Source organism: Leuresthes tenuis, unplaced genomic scaffold (genome assembly GCF_036924035.1).
Source record: "Leuresthes tenuis unplaced genomic scaffold, fLeuTen1.0.hap1 SCAF_11, whole genome shotgun sequence".
Classification (NCBI taxonomy): domain Eukaryota; kingdom Metazoa; phylum Chordata; class Actinopteri; order Atheriniformes; family Atherinopsidae; genus Leuresthes; species Leuresthes tenuis.
The window spans coordinates 24,724,977-24,752,002 of NW_027325365.1; the positions used below are offsets into that span (position 1 = coordinate 24,724,977).

The 27,026-nt window shown below is 38.6% G+C and overlaps 1 protein-coding gene across 2 annotated transcripts in view; it reads right to left on the reverse strand.

Annotated features, from left to right (window-relative positions):
• The window catches only part of il1rapl2 (interleukin 1 receptor accessory protein-like 2), a 421,604-nt gene that overhangs the window by 321,404 nt on the left and 73,174 nt on the right, over positions 1-27,026 (reverse strand). For both annotated transcript variants that reach the window (XM_072396229.1, XM_072396230.1), the window contains exon 2: positions 19,740-19,851. In XM_072396229.1, the coding sequence (XP_072252330.1) occupies positions 19,740-19,830 (91 nt within the window). In that variant the 5' untranslated portion in view covers positions 19,831-19,851. The remainder of the gene's footprint in view (positions 1-19,739; positions 19,852-27,026) is intronic.

Genomic DNA, 27,026 nt, shown 5'->3' on the forward strand with positions numbered 1-27,026 from the left:
CTGTGTATTAAGTATGGAGCTAATGCTGGGAGGCAATTAGCCTAGCTTGTACCTGAAATTCTGCTTGTTTCAGCTCTTTAACTAAAGTGCCGACATGAGAGCAATATACAACTTATCTTTGTAAGAACTTATGTCAGCAAATAAGTGAACATTTAAATTAATGCAATGTTTGTGACTACTTTAAAAGGGCAATCCTAAAGGTAAACAAAGCAAGGCCAGTTTTTACGAGCATATTACCTCTTTGGTTACTTGGCTACAACAATGCAGCACTGAAAAGGAACAAGCAGCAGTGGGTGAACACTGATGTATGGCCCGCCTGCCAACATGTAGAGCTCTGTTTTGGTCTTAATAGGGTGAGTATATCATTCACTCTAATTAGAATGCCAATAGCAAGCGTCCCCAAGTGAATACACATGATACACCTGATACACACGCAAATGCACACACACGCATGCATTCATGCACACATAAGGCCCACATTATTCACTGGTAATTACAATGTCAATACGCAGCTATGCAGCAGTATAGCCTTACAATGTAGCTGCCGTTTAAAACACACACACATATAAACATACACACACACACACTATCCTTTAATTGCCCTTCATTCAAATTCTTTAGCACTTATTTTCACACACACAGTCCCACTTGCGCATCCGTCCATTCAGACTCCCCACGGAGTCAATCTGCCACACTTTTGCCACCCCCTCAGCCCACTGCCCCATTCCCCTTGTGCTTTTATGCACACAAACACACACACATGCCCATACATACACTCCCGTGCAAGGTCAGAGACAAAGTTCATTAGTGTCACATCTTTCTCACTCTTCCTTCTCTCTTTCCTGCCCCCAAAGACTTGCACATTGAAAAGCCATTTGCTCTGTTTCTCAGCTATAGATCTAGATTCTATTTCAGCTTTTTTCTTCTGTGCTTCTAACCATCTTCATTTCTCTTCATTTTTTCCTCGTTGATACCAAATACTATTACGCTTTTCTCTGCGGCTTTAATGTGCTTTCCCTTTCTCTCTGTTGTAACAATTGCTTTTCTAACCCCTTACAGAAACATCAGGACAATGAAAATAGCAATAAAACTGATTCAAAAAGACTAAAGACTCAAAGACCTGTAGACAGTGATTGACACGAGTTGTACATGCACTCAGGTGCCAAATTCTGCCAATGCATTAGGGTGAAATACAAGTTGACACAGTACAAGCAGGTTTCCAATTTCCAAACTTCCAATGAACACTAACCCTACATTGAAAAAAAAACATCTCTTGCCCAGTATGCCTTTCTACCAGTTAGCATACAGTCCCAGCAGTAAAGTTCTCATTTGACCCTTTAATGCAGTAGTCTCCTGTTGTCGCAGATGGAACTGAAATGCTTCTGGAAAGCCTTGATTTTACACACCAAGTTCAGTTCCAATGAGAGAGTTGCTTTACTGAATGTGACATTTTATGTTAGTCTGCGAAATAACATTAAATGGATGGATCTCTTCATTCATCTACAGTAATTCTATTTTATTGGCAATTGTATTAAATTGAAAACGTATTTCAATTCAAGTGGTTAGAAGTTGCCTTATACCCAACGGAATTGGTTTTATTCCATCTCCAGCTTTGGTCTCACATTCTCTTTAGTTGAACTGATTTTGGTCTAGGATAAGTTTTGTTTCCCATAAGAAATCACTAGCAATCACAAATCAGAATTAGTGTTCTTGCTGCATTTATTAGACTAAATATTTTTTCAATTGAAAAACAGTGCTTCTAGTTACAAATCAGGCAAATTATTTAGCTAGGTGGAGTGGATGGATTTAAAGACATGTAGCCCAGCAAAGTAAGAAGAGCTTGCCATGCTTCAGAACATTGCCATACAATAGCTTTTCTTTTCCACAGAATAAAATGCTTACCGCTGTGGTTCAGCTGGTCAAGATAACACAAAAAGCAGAGGAACAGTAAAGTTGTAAGCTGGCCTACACAAAGAGGAACAACAAAACCTGCTTTAAAATATCTTAGCAACGAGACCAGCTAATACCTCATTTTAAATTGAAATATTACAACGGACATGGCACATGGACATGGAGGTTTGCCGAGGGCGCAGTAAGGAGATGACTACTCCATTTGCCAGCTAGGAAGCCACAACAACACATACACAAGTAGGAAATTTTAGAAATTTAGTGCGGTTGGATTGCACGTGTTGCCATGTTTTGAAAATTTCTATTGAAGCCAGAATCAGATCTCAAATATGAAGGTGACATCCCCAACCTGCAATTGCACAATTTCTTGAGTTGGTAACTCTGCATTATCTTGTGCATAAACAAGCATTGCTAACCACCTTAGCTGCCTTTTCAATCAGTGTAACCAAGATGTTTTAGTTCAAATCTGTTCGTGTGTGAATACCAACATAACACTGAAATTTGGAACAGTTTCTTTCTCCATTTGAGGTTCAGACTTGTGCCTTTTCAGTGTTGGAACAGGCTCGACCTTTAGCTTGAGTCAACCTGGAAGGCCAGTGTCGTACTAGGTTATTTTACTGTCTGCGCAATTTCATCATATAAGGAAATCCTAGCCACAAACTGCCATGTGTGAGTAAAAAAGTGAGGGTGACTACTGGATAAAACAAGTTCCTTAAGCATAGAAATACTGAAACATGCATATACCTCTTTTTTCAGCTCTGACTTTTAAGGTGATAATACATCATTTTAACACTGCAGATAATCCAGAAAACATGGAAAAGCATGTCATGGGACCTTCAAATGAGAGTTGATGCACTTGTAGCACCGTACAAACCCACTGGAAAATTCAATTTTGTCTCTTCTATTCTACCTCTTTACTTTTATGTTTCTGCATTCTTCTCCAATGACTGCTCCCAACTCCCCCCCGTCCTCCTGTCCTCCTGTCCAAGCTCTCTCCTCCTCTGATCTGCTCTCTTGGCTCAGGCCCAGCTAAATTACCAGTTCTGCAGAGCGATGGTGACAGAGTGCAGAACTTAATTACACACTAGCTGACAGCAAGGACTACATGGAAGATTTTCTCTCTTCTCTTCCACCTTTCCTCCCTGCACCCCCCTCAACTGAAACCTCTTCCTTTCTCTGCGTGTCGTCTGTTTCCTTTTCTTTTCCTTTTTCTCTTTTTCTCTCCCTCGACTTTCTTTTTTGTCTTTCTCCACCTTATTAATGGCTGGTTGAGGCACTGTGCTCCATCTTGGCTCTATGTGCTTATTATCGGTTGGCAGTTCGGGCCAGGTTTGATAGCTGTTGTTGGACTGGTGGGATTTTAGTCTAATGTGCAGAGGAAGCAGAGCAGAAAATTTTAACTCGCTGAAGATCCTGTTCACTCTCATCCATAACCTATATTCCGTGGCTGTTTATGGGATACTTTCGGTTGTTACAAGGTAAATACTGCCATATTGACTTACAAAGCGCCTAATATATAAATACTGTTAGGAAACACTGAGTATTGATGCACCTGTCGCCCTGCAATTCATTAAATCTCCCTAGTACTAGTCAGCCACAGTTAACTATAATGCTGATCTCCTGCAATTTTCCTGCAAAAAAGGTTTTATTAAAAATGTAGCAGCTTACAAATGAGCTGCTGATAGAAAGCACCTTGCTGATGAGAGAGAGATCAGAGGAGAGTGGCCAGATGACTTGGAGTCGACAGAGAGGCCATCCTTAAACAGATTAAAACTGCACTGAGCAGAAAAACTTCTCAGAATGGCTCTGTGTGGGTTCAGGCAGTTAGTTTTTTTTATATATATATAACACAAAAGTACAAAACAAAATGAATGAAATTTTTAAAGAACTACTGTTTTCTTTTTTCTCCTTACAATGAACCAGAAAAGAAAAAAAAGTTGCTTTTCTGTTTACTCGTGTATCGTCTGCTTCTTTTCACCTTTTAATTCAAAGTGAAGAACTGTGAAAAGATTGAAGTGAAAAGAACTCACTTTGCAAAAATCAAACTGAAACAGTTTGTTGATCTGTTTATACCTCAGTTTTGCTTTTTTTTTTTTTTTTATGATTCTGACAACAAAATGGAAAAACAGCTCTGTTTAGTCCAATTCTTTCCTTTTTGGTTCAAATTGAGGACTCGAGAAACTCACTAAAGTCTGTTTTTACCTTTTTGGTAAAAGAAAAAAGAAAGAAAAAGGAAAACATAAACCAGTGAAAGCTGTACAACTTCTCAGACCTGGAGACGGATGGGCAGAACAGCAGAAGAGTGTGGACAATCTGGGACTGTGCAGCCTCATCCAAACTGGACAGGTGACGACTAGAAAAACTAAAACTCGTGATTTCTGCTGAAGGTGTGGATCACAGTGAATACGAAGGTGCTACTGCTGCAAAGTCTGCCAGTGGAGGCGGAAATGAGCATGCAGGCAGCAGTAGCTACTAACAGTGGCATGAGTGACACAGATAATGCCACATGGAGTTTTGATGTGACAATTTAAGTGGCCTTCAGGATCACTATGGATTTCACCATTTGTACTCGTTAGTGCTGATGAATGCTCAAAAACTACACAGAAAGTCCAGAAAACAGACAAAAAGCTGCTCAGATGCAGCTCACAGACATCCGAGCATCACTCAAATACAGGGATGTGTTTGCAATAAATCCTGACTCGCAGGTTTGTAGTTCCCTGTCATTATTTGCCTTTTGAATTATTTCTGTGTGGGTGGGTGTGAAGCAGCGTGTTAGATTAGATGTACACTACGCTCTATGCTGTGACACTTCTCGTCACTACATTTAGGCCAGCATCTGGTTTCAATTGCTCTAAGCATTTCTTACTGCTGGCTGTTTGTTTTTTGCATATGGCAGGTGTTCCAACATGAATTTGTTTCCAGCCCTGTTTGTCCACTGAGAATGAAATCTGTTGATGTACATAACAGCTGCCACTGCAAATGTCCTTTTCTGTGTTTGTGCGAGCGTGCCACTCAGTGCACATTTGTATGTAATGTATTTAAGGTGCTGCTGTTGGGTTGTCTCTTTATAATGCATTTCCATATAGTAAAGTGATGCTTTAACAGACCGATACTTTATTTACAGACACAGAAGAAGGATGTGCATGCAGTGAATGGGGGGAAAACTCAACAGTACTAACAGGCACTAACAGAAGAATACTTGGAGAGGTGTGTATAAATTCACAGGTACCTATTGGTGTGGCATTACAAACCACATTTGCATTGTTTTGCACATTCTGGATGCGTACTTATGTTCAGGAGTAATTAATATGAACTGCAATAGTCTTTTTCCCCCGGGCCGCCGGTCAAAATTCATTAAATTCAAGTGCAGACAGATACAAACGCATACACTAAGACTGGTTTTAGATATGGTCTGCACACACACACACACACACACACACACACACACACACACACACACACACACACACCAACGAGTACATTTTAGGACATAAAAAGTTAATTATTCCATTTTAATTCGTTCAAAACCTACAGAGAAAATGTGACTGAAAAGCAATTTTACCTAGTTTTAAATTAGTAAACTACTTACGCTTAGATTGGTTTAGTTGACTGAATTTATAAAACTCATTAGTCGCAGCAAGTACTGTTTCAATTCAAAGTATGCATCAAGGCAAGTACTGAAGTGCCCAGATGTGTTCTTGCCCCGCCCATTTTACCAAGAATGCATCTACGGGTGACTTGTGAGGACTTGGGGCAGCCTAGTATCCCATAATGCATTGTACGTTCACTTTCAGCAGCCGGCTGGTTTGTGTGATTCATCAGGACTGGGACTGTTTGTTTTGTGCTCATTCACACACATCTCGATTTCTTTTACCTCTCTGTTAATGTAAATGAAAAAAAAAACAAAAAAACGGTTTGATTGTTTGAGAAAGTTGAACAAATTAATGACACATTTGGCTGTCTTGTAAACTTTAAAATGTAATGTGTAATCAAACTGCTATAAAAGGAGGCAAAAAACAAACAAACTTGAAACAACAAAGCTGAGTAAGTGTGACATCTCGTCATCTCAGCCGATGTTGTGATCATATCATTATTCTTCAATAATCTTCAGATACCAAGACAACCCTATTATGAAGTGACATTTAATATTCTGTTGTATCAAATATTATATTTAATCAAATCAATTAAATATAATCTAGCCTGAATAAAGATACATAACAATAACGCATGTTAATAAAGAGCTTTGGCTCTATGTTGGAGTGGTTTCACTGCTGCAAATCCACATCACGATTTACCTTGAGGGTGCAGTTAAACTGTCTTTGCAGCACGACTGCCTTCTCCTAAAACCTTAAAAATGGCGTCTTCTTCACGATGTTAAAGAAAAAATGTTTGTTTTTTTTCATAATGTGACATCTGAGTCACTTTTCCTTCTCAGAATATGCAGTGATATCTGTTTAGGTCTTTTACTGTGTACAGCACAGACTTGTTGGCATTTGAATGGTTTTGTTTGCACTTGTTAGTATATTTAGAGCAATCAAATTGGTATTTGTTTTTGCTATAACTATACTCAACATTGAGTATGTGTGTGTGTGTGTGTGTGTGTGCATGCAGGAGGAAACACTTGCATTGGGTTAGGAAAGCAGTGTCAGGCTTTATCAATATTTGACTGCAGACCTAGAGAATGGGTGAATCTTTAATATAACCTTGGAGCACAACGACAACATGGAGAAAAGGGGGACAAGCTTGTGATGTGTGTGTGGGAATGTGGATGTGTCTGTGTGTGAGAGGCTGGAGAGGGTGGATGGAGTTCAACTCATAGTTTCAATTTTTTTCTTTTTTTTTTAACAAAAGAGAGGCTAACTGTAGATTTTTGTAACTTTATCAATTACTTCTTTCACAGTTTGATTTTAACAATTAACCAAAATTAAATGAGTGCCTGGCTGCATCAGACCACCACTGCAAAACCGGTAAGAAAGTGGAAAAACAGGGAATGACAGAGAAAGCAAACAAAGAAAAGTATCAAAAATATCTTTTAATAAGCCATTTGGATTTGCAGGGAAATATTACATCACGGTGTCGGCTCTGAGATGCATTATACCCTTTCTTCCTGTATTCAATGTACCTCAGAAGTCAGTAGAAAGTTTGAACTCTTTTGCAAAATGTTATTACAGTTTATAGTTCACATAACTGAAGAGAGAAATTAGCTAATAATACTCTGTCAGTATTTTCCAGACAAAGAAAATATGCTGTCTTATTGGTGTTTTTATTGCTGGGAAAGAAAAGCAGAGCTCCCATTTTCTATGAAATGTCTCAGGGATTAAATGATTAACCAGCATCTGCCATCATGAAAAAATGAATATATTTGTTAACACTGGTGAAAGACAGCCTTCATAAGCAGTAATTCTTAATCTTCACCTCAAAGACTTTAAAGAAAACACAAAGGTATTGAGCCCAAAGTTTAGTGAACTCAAATGTTGTGTTTAATTAATCAGTCATAAGAAATTTGACATTCAAGTTCTTCTTAGTCTACATGTCAGGTTTTACTTTAACTGAACATATACATTAAAATATGTAAAATCATCATCGATATACTTTATGACTTTTGATTTTTTTTGTCTTTAGTATTGTCTACATTTGATATGATTTTTGTTGTTTGCTGTTTGAAGGACATTCAAAATTCAGAAAGTTAGAGGTCAAAATCGCTGAAAACTGAGGATTGAGCCTTATCCTCCCACACTGCAGATTTCATTGATGGTTGTGTGAGAGCACACACCCTTGGATACAAATTTACAAACTTGTAAATACAAACGGTTCCCAAAAACGGGTGAAAGAGGAAGGATTTCCCTTTGGGTTTATTTAAAGAGAATTCACAATGTAATACCGAGACCAAATGACAAACTGTTACGGATGTCGGTAATGTCCCGCCAACATCCTGCTCAGAGCGTTGTCATAGAAACTGGTAGTGGACGTCGTTAACGTCATATGGACATCCAGGCGACATCCCTTTTATTTCCTAGACAGTATCAAACAGACAGACAGGTAGAAGAATGCAGAAAGGCTTAACAAGGAAAGCCTCTCCTATCTGAGAATGCATATCCTCCTTTAAGAAAACTATCAAATTAAGTGCAGTGGCTCCTCCGGTCTTAGTAAATATGATGACGGGATTTAAACTCAATGATGTTTGACTGAAACACAGGGCTTGATTTAAACTAACACGGCAGTGTCAACTTAAATAACAGACTGTTACTCTTCTGAGATATGAGTTTTTACAAAAAGTAAGAGATCGCTTAAGTGAGTTGAAGTGTGTGAGCACACAAAGCTGTCACAAAAAATGGACAATAAAAGGGTAAGTATGCGTGAAAGAGAGAGCGTTGTGATTCTTGTGTGAACAGAACATATGTGCACACATGAACACTCAGGCAGGCACAGTGAACACTGAGAAAAGTCAAGTGGAGGTCTCTCAATTACGAAGCCACTTGTCTCAATTAGTCATGTTGGCGAGAGACGTTAGTTATGAGTGTGGTGGTAAACACAGAAAATGCTTTTATGCTTTGTATCATGACAGGCACACACAGCATAATGATGTAGTTTTCCATATTTGTCATGTCTTCGTGTAACTTCTGCTACCCTTCACCACCAGAACAGTGAGCGATCAACTCCGTTTATTTAGATATTGAACAGAGTTGGCTAAAAACACAGTTTTCTAAAGTTCTAGTCACATTTCACATTGCACTAAAATGTCCTGTTAGCTAAGTCTATATCTATTTTATTATTTCATGAAATGATAAATACCAATTCAAGAACTCTAGACTCATGTTCTAGGACTGTAGCTTGTTCTACCTCAACAATCCGCTAATTACCCATAAGATTTATTTTGCTGCCTTCTAAATTTAGCCAAAGTAACTGGTTTTACATGCCAGTTTTTTAATATCGGGCATTTAATTGTTCCTAAAGGTAAATCACAGTTCTGTCAGTTCCCTCTGTAACTGATTGTGTGCAGCCCAAATATGTGTAATTATGCCAACTGAGGTTGTTGACCAAGTGCTTGTAGCAAGCATTCAGGAACACAACATGCCAGACAAAGAAGGAAACGTTGGACGCTTGTTTTAAGAAGACGCTTTCTTAAAGAAGTGCTGTCATCCACACCGCAACAATATACTGCTGATTGATGACAAGTCCATGCAAGGGAAGCTTTGGCAAAGCTGATCTGAAATACCTGCAACATCCATTAGCTTTGGGGAAACCATACACCGCCTTACATGTGTTGGTACCATTACTGAAGTACAGAATTTTATTACTTTTATTATATCTATTACTTCTTTCAGAGCTTTGTGTCACTCAAAAGTGTTGCCCGCGTTTAGTTAAGAAAAACAGTAAAACGGCAACACATCTCAATGCTAGCCATACTGTCCTGCTAGCCCACGCGAAAATTTTGTTAGCATAGCACTTACAGCCGTGATTTAAAGCGCTATCTACATGGAAACCCTCATCTTGGCTTGCATTACAAGCATCTACACTTAGTCACTTCTTTGCATTTTCTTGTCTTCATTAGAAATCTTAATTCATTTTTTTCCTCACTCCAGTCCAAAGGTAAGTACCAAAATATGAAGAACCTTAACTCCTCAGAAGACACTGTAGGGGCAATAGCTTCAGCAGAGAGTTTATTGACTTAGTTAAACATGGTTGTGAACATTATTTCTTTAACATTTGAAGGCATCAGAAATCCCCTTCAAAGCGTGTTTTAGCAATCAGCTTTCAATCCGTCCTGCTCGCCTGTTTGGGGAACATCTGTTCACACTCGGACTTTCTGATACCTGATAATTACACAAATTTTCAAAGTAATCGTGGCACGTTGGGTTAGAGTACAAGAGTAATTATGAGTGCTTTTGACGATGCTACTTGCACAATAACTGACAGTGAGAGTGAAGCAATAAAAAGGGAAAAATAAATTACACTGCCTACAAAAAGCTCAGACAGTATATCTAGACAAAGTTGATAATGTCTGGCCCTTAATGCCAGATCTCAGTGGAAATGAACAGCTACTGCTCATTTTTGCTGCTCATTAGTCTTTGGGAGTCAGCTGGTAGTCAGGCTGGGATGCCATTTCTTTTCATTTAATCGCAGTAATATGTGGGAAGCTGTGAAATAGTCTGCGAACACATTAAAACTAATTCTTATAAACCTTTATGCCTCTGGTGTCACTGCAAAAACAGTTATAAATAATTACTTTTAACCTCGTCATTGCAAAGATTCCAGCTAATTAGACAATACTTACACAAATAGAAAACTGGAAATGTAGAAGTAACTGAGCAGATTATAATGTAAATGAGTCGTGAAGTTACACAACGTACCTGTGACATTTAGCATGCCAAGTGTAACAGAAGTGTGTCTTGGACTCTCTCTAGCTGTTGTAGAACAATAAGCGCTTATAAATGATGAATAGCTCTCATTCCCTGCTCTATTTCTCCTGTTTTCCCATTGCTGTCTCTATTCTCCAGAATGGTGAATAAGTCATTTCCCTTTTAGCTCTCAGGACGTAAAGCAACACTAAGAGCAGTGGAAAAGAAATTCACATTGTTCCTAAAAGAAAACGATTGAAGATGAAGTCATTCTGTATCTTGAGTACAAAACACATTTCTATGTTTTGGTATTTTTTATTGTACAGATTCTTTTTCATTGATCCCCCCATCATTTTTTGATAAATGGTTCTTTGCTCCATATGCCGGGCAATGTTTTTTTTTTTCTCAGAACCTAAACACCCATCAAAAGCTGAATTTCCATTGCAGGAACATTTCCAAGAGATATGGTCTATTAGATGGTCCTTTTTTCGACCCCTTCTATTTTCAGGGCAGAAACCAGGGGCGAAACAGTTCCAGGGAAGATTTTTCACCCCCAAAAGCTGCCATAGTAGGTAGGTAATACTTTAGAGTTCCTTCAGGGTGGAGCTTTATTAGGGGTCTAGCAGCGAAGCTGCAGAACCCTATTGTTTTAGTAGCTTTTCTTATTATTCTTCTACTTTCCGCTGCAATTGAAGTCTATGGCAGCCCCATTAACGCAATGGTAAAAAGTTGTGAAATTTGGCACATCTATTTAGCACATTCCCATTAGCAAATTCAACAAATTTCGTGCCCAAATTCAAAACTCTCTAGCGCCACCAACGGGTCAAAGTTTGAAGCCCATTCAGCTAAATAACTTTTGACTCGTTGATCCAAATTTAAAAAACAAGGCATCGTTGGAATCCGTGGATCATGTCGAGTCCAACGCACCCTATGACGTCATTTTCCGTCTAACTAGATTTTCCGCCATCTTGGATTTTGTTGAAAACCTTAAAAAATTTTCACAGGTCACAAATTTTGACCAATTCTCATGAAAATTGGCACAGAGTATCTTTGGACCAATCCGCACAAAAGTTGCTTGTTTTTTACTTCAAATTCGACTTTGTTCACCCAGTACATCCAATCAAAGTTGACGGCGACTACGCCAAAAAGGACGTGAGGCCATATCTCAGCAACAGTTTAATCTTTTGACATCAAACTCATAACAAATATTCATAACTCGATCTTGAAGAGGCCCAAGAATTTTGGAGACCTTTGACCTATAGGTGGCGCTATATTTCGAAAAAATGCATTTTTGCTCATATCTTTGGACACGTTTGTCCAAATTTCATAAATGATGTACCATTGTAATCCGTGGATATAGCCGAGGTCAACGAATCCTATGACGTCATTCGCGCCATCTTGGATTGTCCGCCATTTTGAATTATGTCAAAAACCTTCAAAACGCATTACAGGTCACCCAGATTGTCTGATTTCCACGGGACTTGACACATAGAATCTTCAGACCAAGCCTCACAAGAGCTATCATGTGGATTTTATTATTTCGTTTCCTTTTGCCCGTAGCAGCCAATCAAACTCAGCAATGACGCGCCAAACAGGACGTGAGGCCGTATTTCAGCAACCATTTAATCTTTTGACATCAATCTTCTAATACAGACTCATGACCAAGTCTGTATGAAGCCCAAGAAGTCTGGTGCACTTCCACCCAGTGGGGGCGCTATAAGTACAAAAACTGCATTTTATTCATAGCTTTGGAGCCGTTGGTTCAAATTGGACAAATGAGTTACCGTTGGAATCCCTGGATGAAGACGAGTTCATTTCAAACACCAAACTTGGTCTATGGTCTCATGATGCCTTTCTGAGCAGCCGCAGGCTTACCTGCTGTTCTGCTAGACCCCGCCATCGCTGCTTGCAGCTATATTTTCTTTCTGTGTCACTGATATGTTTAATCTTTACTACAGGTTGTAAAATCTGTCCACTTCAAATTTCACTGCAAGGATTGTGGTTTTCATTTGTAAACTACATTCAAACTTTGGCTTCCATGCGGGCTTCAGTCAGCTGAGGAGACATGGGATGCATCACGAGCTGTGGCGGTACACTGAGCTCCAGAATGAACGAGATAGAGCGCCCATTCTGATAAGAAAACAGTGAATCTTAGCAATAAGCTGTTTGTCATTGATTGTTCTCCAGCAGTTACATTTTAAAGCATTGCTGGAGAAGTTTGTGAACCTAAAACTGTGCTTCTTACTTATTTGAAAGTACATTGATCTTTGCTATGCAAATGCTCTCGTATGAAACTGCCCTAGAGCGCTGGTGCTGAAATAACACAGTTCACAACTTAGGTTTCCAGCCCCACACCACTTCACAATCGCTTGACATATTTGTGGGCTTTTGATGACGTCTTTTGGCCTCTTCAACATGAAAGAAATTCATGTTTATGGATGTACATACAGAGATTTGTTTTAATGACAGTGATGTTACATCCCATTACTGTAAGGGGAGCCAAAGAGCAAAATATTTGCCAAATTATCTAGTTTTACTTTGTTTTACTTAAGAACAAATAAAAAAATTCCCAATCTTACAAAAACGTGTAAAATTAATACAGCTTGTGGTCGCACGGTGCCTCACAGGAAGAGGGTTCCAGGCTCAAATCCCGGCTGGGGCCTTTCTGTGTGGAGTTTGCATGTTCTCTCCACATATGCGTGGGTTCCCTCCGAGTACTCCGGCTTCCTCCCACTGTCCAAAAGTGGTGACTCTGAATTAACCTGAGGAGTGAGTGCGAGTGTGGATGGTTGTCTGTGTGGCCCTGTGATGGACTGGCGACCTGTCCAGGGTGTATCCTGCCTCTCGCCCAACGACAGCTGGGATAGGCTCCAGCCCTCCAGCCCAGTCCTGCCGTGACCAACAACAGCAGCCTCAACACTCTGGTGAGGAGAAATGTTTCACACTTTCACAAACTTAATTTGCCTAACCTAACTTGTATTTCAGAATAAATTAAACATATTTTCTTTTGACTGTTTGTAAAATGAAAAAAGTAATGATTCATTTTCCCATCTGGAAATGCAGTTTTTAAGTCACGGTTGTTGTAGGTAAAAAATTAACTTCAACAGTCCTTAGGAGGGGTTCTGCTCTCCTCTCAAAAAGTGTGTTTTGCGGAAGAAGAATTATTGGTGATCCAACAGATCCATTCATATGCATCTTTAAAGAATTCTTATTACTAAGCATTTGTAAGAGATTTAAAAAAAGCTCTATATCAAATTGATATTCAACTTGCTTGTTATCAAGTTGTTCTACCAAAGTCCTTTTTCTAGAGAAGCCACTGTTGTGGCATTTGTGCTCATTGTGCAGCAAAGTTGATCACAGCCAACCGTGGAAACTGACTGTGTCGACGTTTCACGAGGAAAATTTTGTCGACATCATGAAGTTCAAAATTTGCTCAACTTCAGGTGCTTTTCAAATGCAAAGAATCAGCTGCAGCGTGCAGTTTGTGAGTGAATGTGTGGGTGAACTGTAGCACACACATACATTGTCTTTTACTGTGTCTGTTTGCTCTATGACAGATGTGTGAAACATTTTATTTGTCTTTGCCTCTGTCTCTGTCTCACCCACACGGACTAACACACACTAACCTGCACGTACACGCACACAAAATGCAGTATACTCTGTTAGCTTCGCTTTGCACGCTTTGTGATCAGATAATACTGAAATCTTGATCTCGACTTTTTGCTGTGTCAGAAAGACACAGAGGGTAACTCAGTCACCCGGGCGCACAAACTCACAAGTGACAAAAGTTAAGTATCATCGCATGATCTAGAAGCCAGAAGCAAAGCGTTGTCTAAAAGAGGCGAAGAAGAAAGGACAGGAGAGAATTTCACTGAACACTGTATACATTAAATTACTAAATGTAGATAACAGTACAGCAAATACAAAGAGGACTAATGTTTTATTTTATGTTATATTTACATTTTACCTTTGTCTTCTGTTGAATCAGACCTTTTGGAATCCAAAAAAAAAAAGTTGGTTAACCCTGTCGCTCCCAATCTGTACTCCTCTTTCGCTTTTGTGCGTGATTTTAAGACTTTAAGATCTCGCCTCGACTGAGACCAAGTGAGAAGGCTGAAGAAGGAGGAGCCGTGGACGAGTTGTCAACTGCCAAGTGTCACAATTAACACATTACGACATGTAATGTGTGTCAGTGTGTACATGTATGAGTAACAACCACACGTGCTTGTTGCCTGGGTAAACACACATAAAACAAGAGCAAGAAGGTGCAAAAGTGGGCCTTTCGCCTCGATGTGTGAAATATGTTTGTATGTGTGTGTATGGATACGCACAAATGTGCCAGTATGACTTCCAGGCATTATCTCGAGTGCTGGCACGCCTGTGTAGCAACTGTCGAGCTCATTAGCACTTTCAGTAAAATGGGCTTATCGAAAAAGCAGCTCTGCCAGTGTGTAAAAGTAGTTACTTCAACACCATTAGTTGCAACTTTTCCCCTCACAATTCAGTATGGCATAGAAAGAAAAATAAGATCCTCAACCTGAATGAATGTGTCTAGTAATAAAAGTGACGATAATTAAAAAAAAAAACATTGACAATTCAATTACAGCAAAAGCCAAAAAGTAAGGTTACTAAAATTACCTCAAAAAATGAATCCCGCATGTTCATAAAGCCATGATAATGTTAGACGTTTGATTAAGTTTTTTATTCAGAGAAAAGATTGGAAATGTGTCTTAAAAAAGAAGGGGAAAAAAATCACTTTGCTTTCAGGCTGTGAAATAAAATGCACCCATGACCAACAATTTAGTGGAACAAGGATTTTCAAATAAAAACAGAAGTCTTCGAAAAAAGATTTGAATATATTAGATCGATTATTTGTGCAGTAGTGACAAATATCTTTTAAGAAGAAAATAACCAATGTATTAATCTGTTTCAGGGGATGAGATTGGGATTATTCAATCATTTGGTGGGACTGTGATATAAATTAAATGTAACTTTTTGATAGATGACATGATTTAATAACTTTTTTGATGCATTTAACCTCCAATTCTGTGTCTTCAAATTAGAAGCAGTCAAATTTTCAGTTCAGTGGTCGCAAACATTTCCAGAGTTTGTAGTCATGAATCAAGCTTTTTCCATCTGTCCAAATAAATCTGCCTTTGTGCATGTGAATAAAAATGATCCGTTTGTAAAAACCATTTTGACCTTATCTTTATATGTTAATTGGTTGGATTCCAGCTCAGCTACAGGTCCTGAAAGTCCAAAAGATTTTAAGGACTGAGCATTCAGCTACTTTGCTACTGTCATGAAGCTGTACAATTGTTATTTTGAAACCACTACTTCATGAATGGCATATGGACTGCACAATACAACCTCTAGTGAGATACATAAAGAATCTAGCATGGAATAATCAGCACTGGGATGGTCAGGAGGTTTAAGAAGATGCAAAAGGACAAGTTATGACCCTTAAATTTATACCTTGATGGAGCTTAAGACTCTGTGCTCCCTATTCCTGGACTTCTGGCAAACTGCTTTACTTAAAAGCAGGGGATACAACTAAACATTAACATGCTGAAGTTCTCTGTGGCAAGAATAGAAATGTTGAACGGAATCAGCTGCTTCTAGTTCTCCATCAGAATAAGTTGAAATGACAGTTTTTTTTCTTTTTTGAGTCATGAATAAACTTTTTTTTTTTGTCTGCCTGATCTGCTTCAAACTGGATGCGTGTTGCTCGGGATCAAAGTAAGTCGGACTATTTTCCGGTGAGGTGTGTCCCCATTTAGGGATCCCCCTCACCAGTTAGGGCCTGGATAGAGGCACAGCCTCTGTTGCAGCCCCTTTTGCTTGGTCGAGGGCCTTGTGTTTGAATTGTGACCTGACAGATAATCTCAAATTCCTCAACAAACTATTTCAGATAACAAGCACATTACTGTGGATATATGCACAAGTTATTATTATTAGTATGCTCAGCAAACGTTACAAGCTACAGGATTTTGATGGTTTATTCTGCCCCTCATAAGTTTAAAAGTCATACAAAGTGTGTAACAGTTACTGTTCTCTGCATATACAGTGTTTGCAGTATTAGCTTTACTCTACTTGGATCTCACTTTTTTCTTTTACATTTCTACACGTGCTTATTGCTTCATGTTGTGCCCAGTGACACGTTTACTTCATGCTGTTTGTTTACTACAGAGCAGATTTTAAAATGTGCTCTTCATGATGCATCTTCCACTACATTCATGTGAAACACCTTCAGTTGTAATGTGTAGTGTGTATCAGGACGTCCCGGTAAACTCACTCCAAGGTCAGACGAAAACCCAAAAGCTACATCTCCAACTCTACAGGCCTCAGTTAGCATGTTAAATGTTAAAGTTCATGGCAGCACAATTAGAAAAAGACTGAACAAGGATGGCTTGTTTGGAAGGGTTGCAGGAGAAAGCCTCTTCTAAAAAGCACGGTGGTGGAGGGCTGATGATCTGGGCTTGTTCTGGACACCTTGCAGTCATTGACTCCACCATGAACTCCTCTGTATACCAAAGTATTCTAGAGTCACATGTGAGGCCATCTGTCTGACAGCTAAAGCTTGTCTGAAACTGGGTCACCAACAGGACAATGATCCCAAACATAGCAGCAGATCTACAACAGAATGTCTGAAAAAGAAAAGAATTAAGGTGTTGCAATGACTCAGTTAAAGTGCAGAACTCAACCTGATTTAAATACTGTGGTGGGACCTTAAGAGAGCTGTGCCTCGAAATCTAAATGAACTGAAGCAACAATATAAAGAGTGGGCGAAATTCCTTCACAACAAAGTGAGAGACTGAACAGATCATACAGAAAACAGTCATTTCAAGTTATTGCTGCGGAAGGTGGTTCTACAAACTGGTCAATCATGGGATGGACACTGCTTCTGCATTTTAACCTGAAGTAACTTTTTTGTTAAATAAATAATGACAGTGTAATATATCATATGTTGTTGTTCATATGCATTTGTATTTAATGAAATTTAAGATTTTTTATATTGACTCATATATACACTGACATAAAAATGTATATATGCATATTTATGCATATACAGACAAGGATTTACACAAAAGACAGGCAGCAATATACTGTTTTCTCCCCAAAAGCACAAATATAATGTTTACTTTATTTGTCTTATATGTCAAACTATCTCTATGAAATGTCTGATCGCACACCACCACCCCTCGATCTGCTCTGTCTCATCACAATTTGTCTGCATTTGCTGCAGCAGGTGTTGTATCAAAAGCAATGCAGCACAGCAGGGAGACACGAGGAAATGGTAGTTCCTATCCATATGGTCTCCTGTTACACACACACACACACACACACACACACACACACACACACACACACAGTCTGTGCGAGAGAACAGATCTAACAGCCTATCTTTGGCTCGCCCACATAAATGTCCGTTTGGCTCTGCTCTGATCACATAATTGCCTTGTACACTCCTCTCCTACACACACACACACACACACACACACATGCAAAAACACACCCACAGACAGCGCACATCCAGAGAGCATACATTGAAGCACACTCTGGGGAGTTCACGCAGACATATCTTCAAAACCTGGATATATACAGCACAGAGACACACACACACACACCACTTCGTATGGTAAGAAGCGGACACTTCACACATGCAGGAATGCCTGCAAGCACACACACATGCGTACATAGCAAATACCAAACAGAAACTCCCACCAGATCACCCACACACACAGTGAGCACAATGGAGAGCGAGTGCGCCAGAAACACAGACGTGCAGAAAGGAAGAGGTGAGAAAAGATAAAACTGGGCAAAGATTGGGCTTTACTCTGACAGGAGACCAGAATCGTTTCAGCTTAACTACAGTTTTTAGTCTGTTAGTCTGATTGAAAATTAATCAGTTTTCCAATTTTAAGTTTCCCTAAAAATGAACCCTGTAACACTGTGCAAGATTATCATGTTTATAATGCATTCTAAAGCACAACAATATGAGGCATTTTTAAGGTTTGATATACTTTGATATACTATATATTGAGATTCTTTTTTAAATCATGCCTCATAACCTTTTTCAAATCTTTTATGGTGAGAATTGGACGTAAACTATTGAAAATTCATGCTTGACACAACAAAAATGAACGCAGTGACTGTGTCCCTATAAGACGGTGTCGAATGGGAGCATGTTTTTATTGAGGAAAAACGTGCAAAAACATGCCTGGAAATGTTGCAGGCATCTTCTTTGCAGATCTTTCAACTAAAGATGCCAGCGGGCCTGCCTTACTGCACGATCCAGATCCTCTTCAAAGCTTTTCTATGCTTTGCATGTAGGTTGCAGCGCAAACATAAATGTCAACAAATTCTGCTTCAAATGGTATCAAATCCTAAAAGGTTCAGTCCAGAACATGAAATTACCCTATTTCCCCCCGTTGAGGCAGCCCAAGCTGTCCAGCTACTCTTAGAAATCACAGTGTTGATGCAGGATCCATTCCTCATGGCAAAAAAGAAAAGAAAAAGACAGAATATCGATGGTTGCCCGCAAACCCATTTTTATTATTCCACCAGGACCAACACTCATTTAAAAGCAAGCAAAACTGTAAGACAGGATTATATACAGGATAATCAATTATAAGTGGATTGTAATAATGAGATTACCAAAGTTTGCTAAAGAATTAAGCTTCTGTCACTTTTAAGACTTGGAAGGAGCACAGAACACTAAAATTACAGATGCTGTTGATATCATCTCTATTTTATGTACAGGGACAGTGTGAAACTGAATTTCAGTGCAAGGCAGTGAAAGTGCACCTCACCTCAACACCCCCAGAGTATTTCTAATACTTCATCCAGAATGACACAAAGCATTATTGAGGCTGCATGCATTATGTCAATAGCCCAATCAAACTCTTTCTGTGTAACCAATCAGCAAGACACAACAAATTGATTATGAATAAAAGATCATCAGCAGAGCTGTCATCAGCTGGCCCGCTGATACACAAATGAGCAGAGCAGCAAGCCCAACGACAGCAGCACTCAGACGGGCCAATCATTACACCTCCTCAGCAAAAAAGGAGAGGCACGGACACAGAGATACTGCCATCTGAACTAGAAGATAGAGTTCAGAGAGGAGTGTTATCTGAGAGCAGAGGAGGTGGTGATTGCAGAGAAGGAAGAGCTGGCTGAAGTAAAGTAGAAGTACATAACAACAACATCGAGATGTCAATGCAACAGAAAGAACAGGAGTGGGGAAAATTGTTGGGTGGGTGGAGGGGTGGGGGTGGAGCATGTTTTTAACAAAAAAGGTAGGATAAGAGTGATAACGGGTTGCTTTATTGAGAAACAACTGATGAGTAATTCCAAAGAAGAAGGATGGCAGTGAAACAAAGCAAGTAACAAAAAGATAAAAACAAAGCAAGAAGAGACAGAGATCTCAAAAAATAAACTGCCAAAAAGAAAAAAAAAGAAGACAAACACTGAGGTTCTTCTTCCTACCTGAGTTCCTCTTGGAGATGTACTTTACGTCATCACAGGATCCACTGACAAACAGGAGGAGGAGGAGGAAAAGGAAAGTTAAAGTCTCCATCGTCCTATTCACCGCGGGCACCTTGAGGAAATGGGACAGAGAATGGACGTGTTAGTGAGCACATTGGAAGTGCTTTAATATTCAGATAGTCATTTAAAATGGTCAAAAACCGGCAAAAAGCAACTTTACAAACACTTTTACTTTGGAGTTTTGAAATGATCATTCTGTCTTCCTCAGAAGCTTCTCATACATTTAGCAAATTTTGCCTCTTTTGAGTGAGTAAGAAATGAAAAGTTTGATCATTTTAGGCCTAAAAAAAAAACTGAACGGCTGTAAGTACATGTTAAAAATGGAGATGGCATGCAAACAACCATTTCCAATATGCAGTTAGACACATTATGTGCCCACTCTCAGGCACCCAAATATTCCACCAACAGAACTGGCAGCATTTGAGTTCTTTGAACCTGAAATTGAATCATGTTTTATCATTTTCCATTTCCTTTAAAACAATGCACATACACACACACACACACACACACACACACACACACACACAGATATAGACTCTTGCTCCCTCTGTTTCATATGAAATATTTTATTTTATTTTTTATTAAAAGATACATTTAAATAATCAGAGCATATTTCCAGTTTGCACTAGTGTTCTAAGCTGTAAAACCCACGCTGTCTTCAAAAATGGTCCTGAAATGCAACTAACCGGTAGACGACAGTAACTGGGTTTTTTTGCAGGCGACAACAGCCAGCACGGTGTTGTGAACTCAAGTGTTCACTGCTAATAAAGGCAGGAGCTGTATGTGTGTCTGTCTGCAGTGGTGCTGTGGGAAGTTGTGTTAACTGTAGGAGACAATGTTGTTGGCACTGATTCCATTGCAAAATTAATATCTACTTACATAGTCATTTTTTACATGAATTAGTATTTAAAAAGCAAATTTTTTTGATAATATTTGTTAGTAGTGCAGTACAAAGTGGCATAAATATATCCTAAATCTATCATTTTAATGGTAACGCTGACTATCAGTGCAACTAAACATGGACACAGTTAATGCTCCTACTTCAATAGATTTGTCCCCTTTCCTTGGATGATAAAACATATTGGTTTCTTAGGGCACGTTTTACGCCATACTGTGGAAATTATGGATCATCGCTGCTCTGTTAACTGACATCTACAATGTGTTTGTACAGTAAGAATTCAGTCAGTGGACAAGTCCTGCGTACACGACTGCCTGCACAAAACACACAATGCCACAGGGATCAAATTGCCCTGTTTATTTCTCTTTTATATCAGCCATATTCATAGACAGGTTCATGTCCTTTCAAGAACAAACCACAGGCTTCCCCATTACAGTGTGAACTACAACGTTACACGAAGCAAAGCCATGATATTAGATAAATGACAAATACAAAAAACTGCCACCCCAATATTATTTCCTTCTTTCCTCCAACAGTAAACCAGTAGAACACTTTATCACAACAAAGGTGGTAAGGGAGAGTTTGAAAAAGAAAATTAGCAATGCGAGGAGTTGTTTCACGACGATAAATGGGAATTCAAAAACCAGCTTGAAATCAGATTGAAATCACGTTCAGTTCGCACGGACGGCCGGATAGCTGATGACAGAACTCGGGGTGGTGTTGATGTGTGTGTCACTGCTCCGTGCTTTTGAGGATTGGCAAGGCAATGCAATAATAGAATGGTGATCCACAACAGTGAAAACAAATAAAATGAAGAAAAATAAAATGAAAAATGCTGCGTTCTGTCCCCACAGTCAATTTGGAAATCATCTCTTCTGGATTTCAAGGCATCCTGCCCATCAACACTGATTTCTTTTCATAACAAGAAAATAAATACAATTTGCACACCTTAGGCTGTTTGTAAAGTTCTTTCTTTAAAACATAGTGTACAAAAGTCTTGATCCACTCCCTTTTTACTACATATTTAGCTTTCAAGCAGCCGGACTTGCTGTAATCTTAAGCAGTATTTCTCCAGGCTTTCTGAAGGTCGTTCAAAGTTCTTCTTTGGAGATTGGCAGCTTTTTCTTTCCTTGTCACTCCAGTCATTGTACCTGACAGGTTTCACAGGAAAGTGTTTTTAAGCCACCTAAAAATGACCTATGAATCTTTCGAGCAAAAAAGACACCTTAACAAAGAGTCCATTTTGAATTGTATTTTTAGGCACTTTGTTATAAGGCAGACTGTTGTGAGGACAGGTGATTTGTTCACATTTTTTTTAATTACGTCTAAAACTCCAAAGATACCACAATTTGACGGACATTAGAAAGTAATTTTGCACCAACAAGTTATTACCAAAGAGCTAGTAGCCAATAACCTTGGCATATCTCAGCACAGGATTGCCAATCGCCCCTTGAAAAACGGAATCATCCCGTATTTAGAAACAAAAGCACCCACCCCGTATTGAGCTGAAAAGGGACTCACTTTGTCCCGTATTACTTTGAGAGTCAAAAAATAGTCAGTATCATGCCAATGAAAATGAATAACAGGGCGTTCTATATGAAAATGTGCGGTAAACTTGTTCCCAGGCCCTTTCGTGCTCTGTGACCAATGAGCTAACAGCAAATTCACACACGAGTATGACAATACAGAATACGCTCATCCCATTGGTTGAGGAGGTACAGGATGAATGTTCTGCTTTCTTTCTATTGTTTTATATTCATTTCTATAGTTTTAAGTTAAGCAGGGCAGGTTTCTGCTTAAGAAAGATACTTATTTTATTCAGTTAATTTTGTATTAAAGTGAATTGCTGGATGATAATTTGTTTTCCATGTGTTCATGTCACTCAAATATGCATCTAATTCAATTCGAGTCAAATAGTTACAAAATCGTTTAACTCACAAAAAAAGGGGCTAAAAAAATTCACCACGCCAGGAAGGGTGAAGGCAATCGGATCTACCAGCCTTGCCAATGAGGTGTTTATTTATCAGGGAGTTGGCAATCCCATCTCAGCATAATATGCAGAGCTTTCTTAAAACAACTTTGGGAGAAAATTGTGGGGGAAATGGCACATAAGTCTGTTAATTATGCTTTCAACTAACATCTCTTAGTGTTACTTTTGGTAATTTGAAACTGAAAGCTAACGGTAACACTTCAGCGTTACTAGCTAAAATATCATTAACTTAGCTTGCTATTGAGTTTATTTTAATGTTTCTAATAGCTTGTTTTTCAAAACATAATGATTTAAGAGATTAAATTACCTCAAATTCTCTAAGTCCATCTACAGTTTGGAATCTTGTTCAACATGGCTAATAACCATTGCACATCAGAGGGAACTACTGGACAACTTGAGAGCACCCTGTTTTTGTAGCTTGTGCAGCCTACCTCTAGTCTGTGTTGACACTGTGCAGCCCAATCGATGACATTGTGCCTAATTTGAATTTTCTTACTTAATAACATGGCAAAAGTTTACTTTAAATTCTATAAGTGTATAAGTTCACATTGGGTGACACCTGGACAATGTGGTTAACATAGAGTCTACTGGTTTAAGGAAGATTATTTTCAAAAAAACATCTTCCAGACAGGCATCGAAAACTTGAGCTGGGATGTTTTTTATCATGCATAATTTCATACCTCTATGCCGCCCTTCAGCTAAGGATGTTGCATGTCTTTTTATTACTTTTACTCACACATTAAGCTGCACTCTCACACAGGCTAGCTTATTCTCCATTTGGGTCCCCTAATAACCAAACGCTAAGCTTTATCTTACCCTCTCTGTCAGCCCCTCTGCACGGCATAACATCCATCACAAAGAAGCACATACACCAGGGTCAATCTCCCCTGTTTCACACAAGAACCCTGACTCACTTCTGTAGACACTAGCAGCAGCTTGTTTGATGTTTGATCCACCATGAACATGAGTTGTAAATGGAAGATGATACCAAGCATACGTATGTGATTCGCATACAAAGGGTAAAAGGAAGAATGAGGTCATTTAAACAATAACAATCATGGCCTATATAAAATAATGTCATACATTATAATGTCATACATTATTTTATATATAATGTTATATATATGTATTAGTGAAAAAACAGGGAAAAAAGCAAACACAAAGTACTTGTCTGTAAGAATTTGTGAGGGGCTTTAGACACAGAGAAGGAAAGAGAGAGTGCAGTACAGAACAAACACAATTAGTGCATTACAATCCCATATCTTTCATCCTCCGTTGCTATGCTTTTCTGTCTTTCTCTGATAATGATTTCCCAACACAACAGCAAAGACAGATCTAAGCATGGTGAGAGTGTGTATAATGCAAAGTGTCACACATTACATGTACTCTCAAAGGTTCAGCAACAAAAACAAACGAACGAAAAAAAAGATTCATAAGTCTTGTGTGAGTGTGTCCTAAGGCAAAGGAAAAAACTACACTCGGGCCAAGACTTGGTGTCTGTTTAAAATACAAATACTGTGTATAGAGTCAGGATGAGCAGAACTGTGAAACCTTACCTCGTACTATTAATTACATTTTCCTACTGACGTCAATTTCTGAAGTTCTTGTGACATTTTGTAAGAGAAAATCTATGATTAAGCTGTTAATCCCAAAAATTCATCCATTGCTTTTTTGGTGAGGGACAAATTGTAATAGCTTGTTTAATACCAAGACAAACACTTTGTAAGATGCATGAACACACAGGCTCAGACACCCACACAAACACACACATAGAGATAGCAGGCTATTCTCATCAACCAGACCAGCGTTGAGTTATTAGGCCGGCTAAGCCCCACATCCCATATTAAAAACAGCCTTTAGCCCTTCTCTGTCACACTATCTGTCTCACCCAAACTGCATGAGTCATGCTGTTTTGGTTACAGAGTCAGTCTGTGTTTTACATGGGAATGTAACCCACCTCATCATCATTATTAAAGATTTGATATCCATTCTTTTAATCCTTGCAACTGGAGGTGTAATTGCTTTCAGTCTTGTGTCACACACCCTTGTTGTCCTGTCTATATGGATTACTTTTTAAGGAGCTCCTACATTTTGGCGTAAACATTTTAATATGATCCACTTTAAGGATGTGTAAACATCGGATAAAGAGAAACTGATGAGCACATAAGACAAAACTGTTTTATCTGGAAATTATGTCAACATAAATTGTTATAAAGACTAAAGTATCACTGAAGTGTCTTAGAATAAAACAAGTATATGTCCCAAACAAAATGTCAGGTTTGGAATTCTGTGCTTGAGAGTGACCCATGATCACAATGTAACATTAGAGCAGCTCAGGGGATTGGCAAAAAACTGTATCCGCACAAAAGAACAAAATGCAACCAAATAAAATGTGACAAAAGAACAAGCAAATGACTCACTGTCATTATTAGTTTCCAACAATGCAATATTATTCTGAATCTGAAGATCAGATGTGACTCATTCTAAACAAGTGTTGTTCCATTATTGTTGAAGCGATGTGCATTACTTGTTCTAATCTAGAAAGAAATTTCCATTTAATCACAAACATAATTAATCTGACAAAGTAAATCAACATTTCATTCTTCTTCTCCATTTTTTGTCAGGGAATTAAACTATAAAGAAACTGTATCTTTGGCTCATTATTTCATTTAAACTAGATTGTGTCAACTTTTGTGTGCTACTGGCAGGACAACATTAGAGGTGGTTAGCCACTGTCCTAATTAGCTAACAAAGGTTTTTTTTTTTCCCCTCTTTCACCATCTTGGAAAACTCTTTTTACAGACTTTGTCCAAACATTCAACAGCTGTTTTAAGTAGGTAAAAGGATCTGGAGCGGCCTCTGGGAATTTCAAAGGGCGCATAATTTATTTGTGCAAATATGAATGCATTTTTTGCATTGCAGAGCAATACTTAGGTTCAAAGAACAGTGTTAAAGATTATTTGAGTTTTTAGGTCCTCTGCTGATCACAAGGAAACTCCTTCTAATGGTCTGAGATTGTAGTAAAGCTAAATTAAAACAGGTTGCTGGTGACAAGCCACTTGAAACTAACGAGCGTCCTATGTAGTATTACTATTTAATAAATCAGCCATTTTTTGATGCTGTTTTAGTGCAGAAATTTCAACTGAAACTTTTTATTTACTATGTAGCACACTACAAACTCATCACATCTGCTGCCTGAAGCCAGCAGCTGTGGAGCTTACAGAGCATGCACAGCCCGCTACTGTGACTGACTAACCAGCTGACGAGGCCTGCTAAGCTAATTTTTTTTTAATCATTTTCTGCCTGAGACACTAAGTTTGAGAAACTATTAATAAAATATGTACAAAGACCTTATTTGAGAAGTTTTGATCATGTAGCCGTAATGTAGTTTGTTAGTAAACTACTACAACGGGGCAACTGTGGCTCTATAAACTGTTGTTTCAAATGGTTTAAGTTGTTTTTTTCTAACTTTTTAAATGGTTTGTTCAAGAATATCATACAGTTACAGCTGAAGGCAGGATATGTGCAAGTGGTACACAATGCAATAGAAAATAAAATTAAAAAAAGTACAGCTCTGCACAGATTTGTATCAAAGTTTATGTCAGTGGTGATTAAAGAGATTTAAATGACATGTTCTCCACTACTGGCAAACATGCAAAGATTTTGCATGTGCCTACCTGAATAAGAATAAGATTTATACTACAATGAATAGAAATATGAAACACTGTTGCATTTAATGTTGTAATGTGAAATGTATCAATACCTGTCTGTTTCTATCCCCTCGTAAGTGTTCTGTATAGTGAAAACTATATTGTGGGTAATTGTGTTCAAAAATGAAAATCCGAACACAGCCAGAGACTCATTCACGCAGCATGGTTCCCTGCACAGTTATGATTAGCCGTTTCATTTTCATTTGGCCACTTCTGGTGACAAAAAAATGTAATCTACAGTGTCACAGCAGCAGACTATCTTCCTACCTCAGAATCATGTGTTCCCTTACCTGTCATACCCATCTATACAACTGCAATTTCCTTTTTAGGTCCTAAAAAAAAAATCTGTGTAAGAAATCAACCCTAGCATGTAACATTCACAGTGATGTCCAACAACCCTGATTTTTAATTTCCTTTTGACTATAAATTGTGAGGCTTGCACTTGAGCAGTTGAAAAAATGAACTTAGAACGTGCTGTATCATTGGCTCCATTTGAGGATGTTTAAAAAACATTTAACACTTGGGAACTGAGGTTGTTGCTACATTTAGGTGCACTTCAAAAACTGCATTTGATTACAAGATGATTACAGAACCCATGAAAACACGATTCTGTGATTATGTTAATGTGA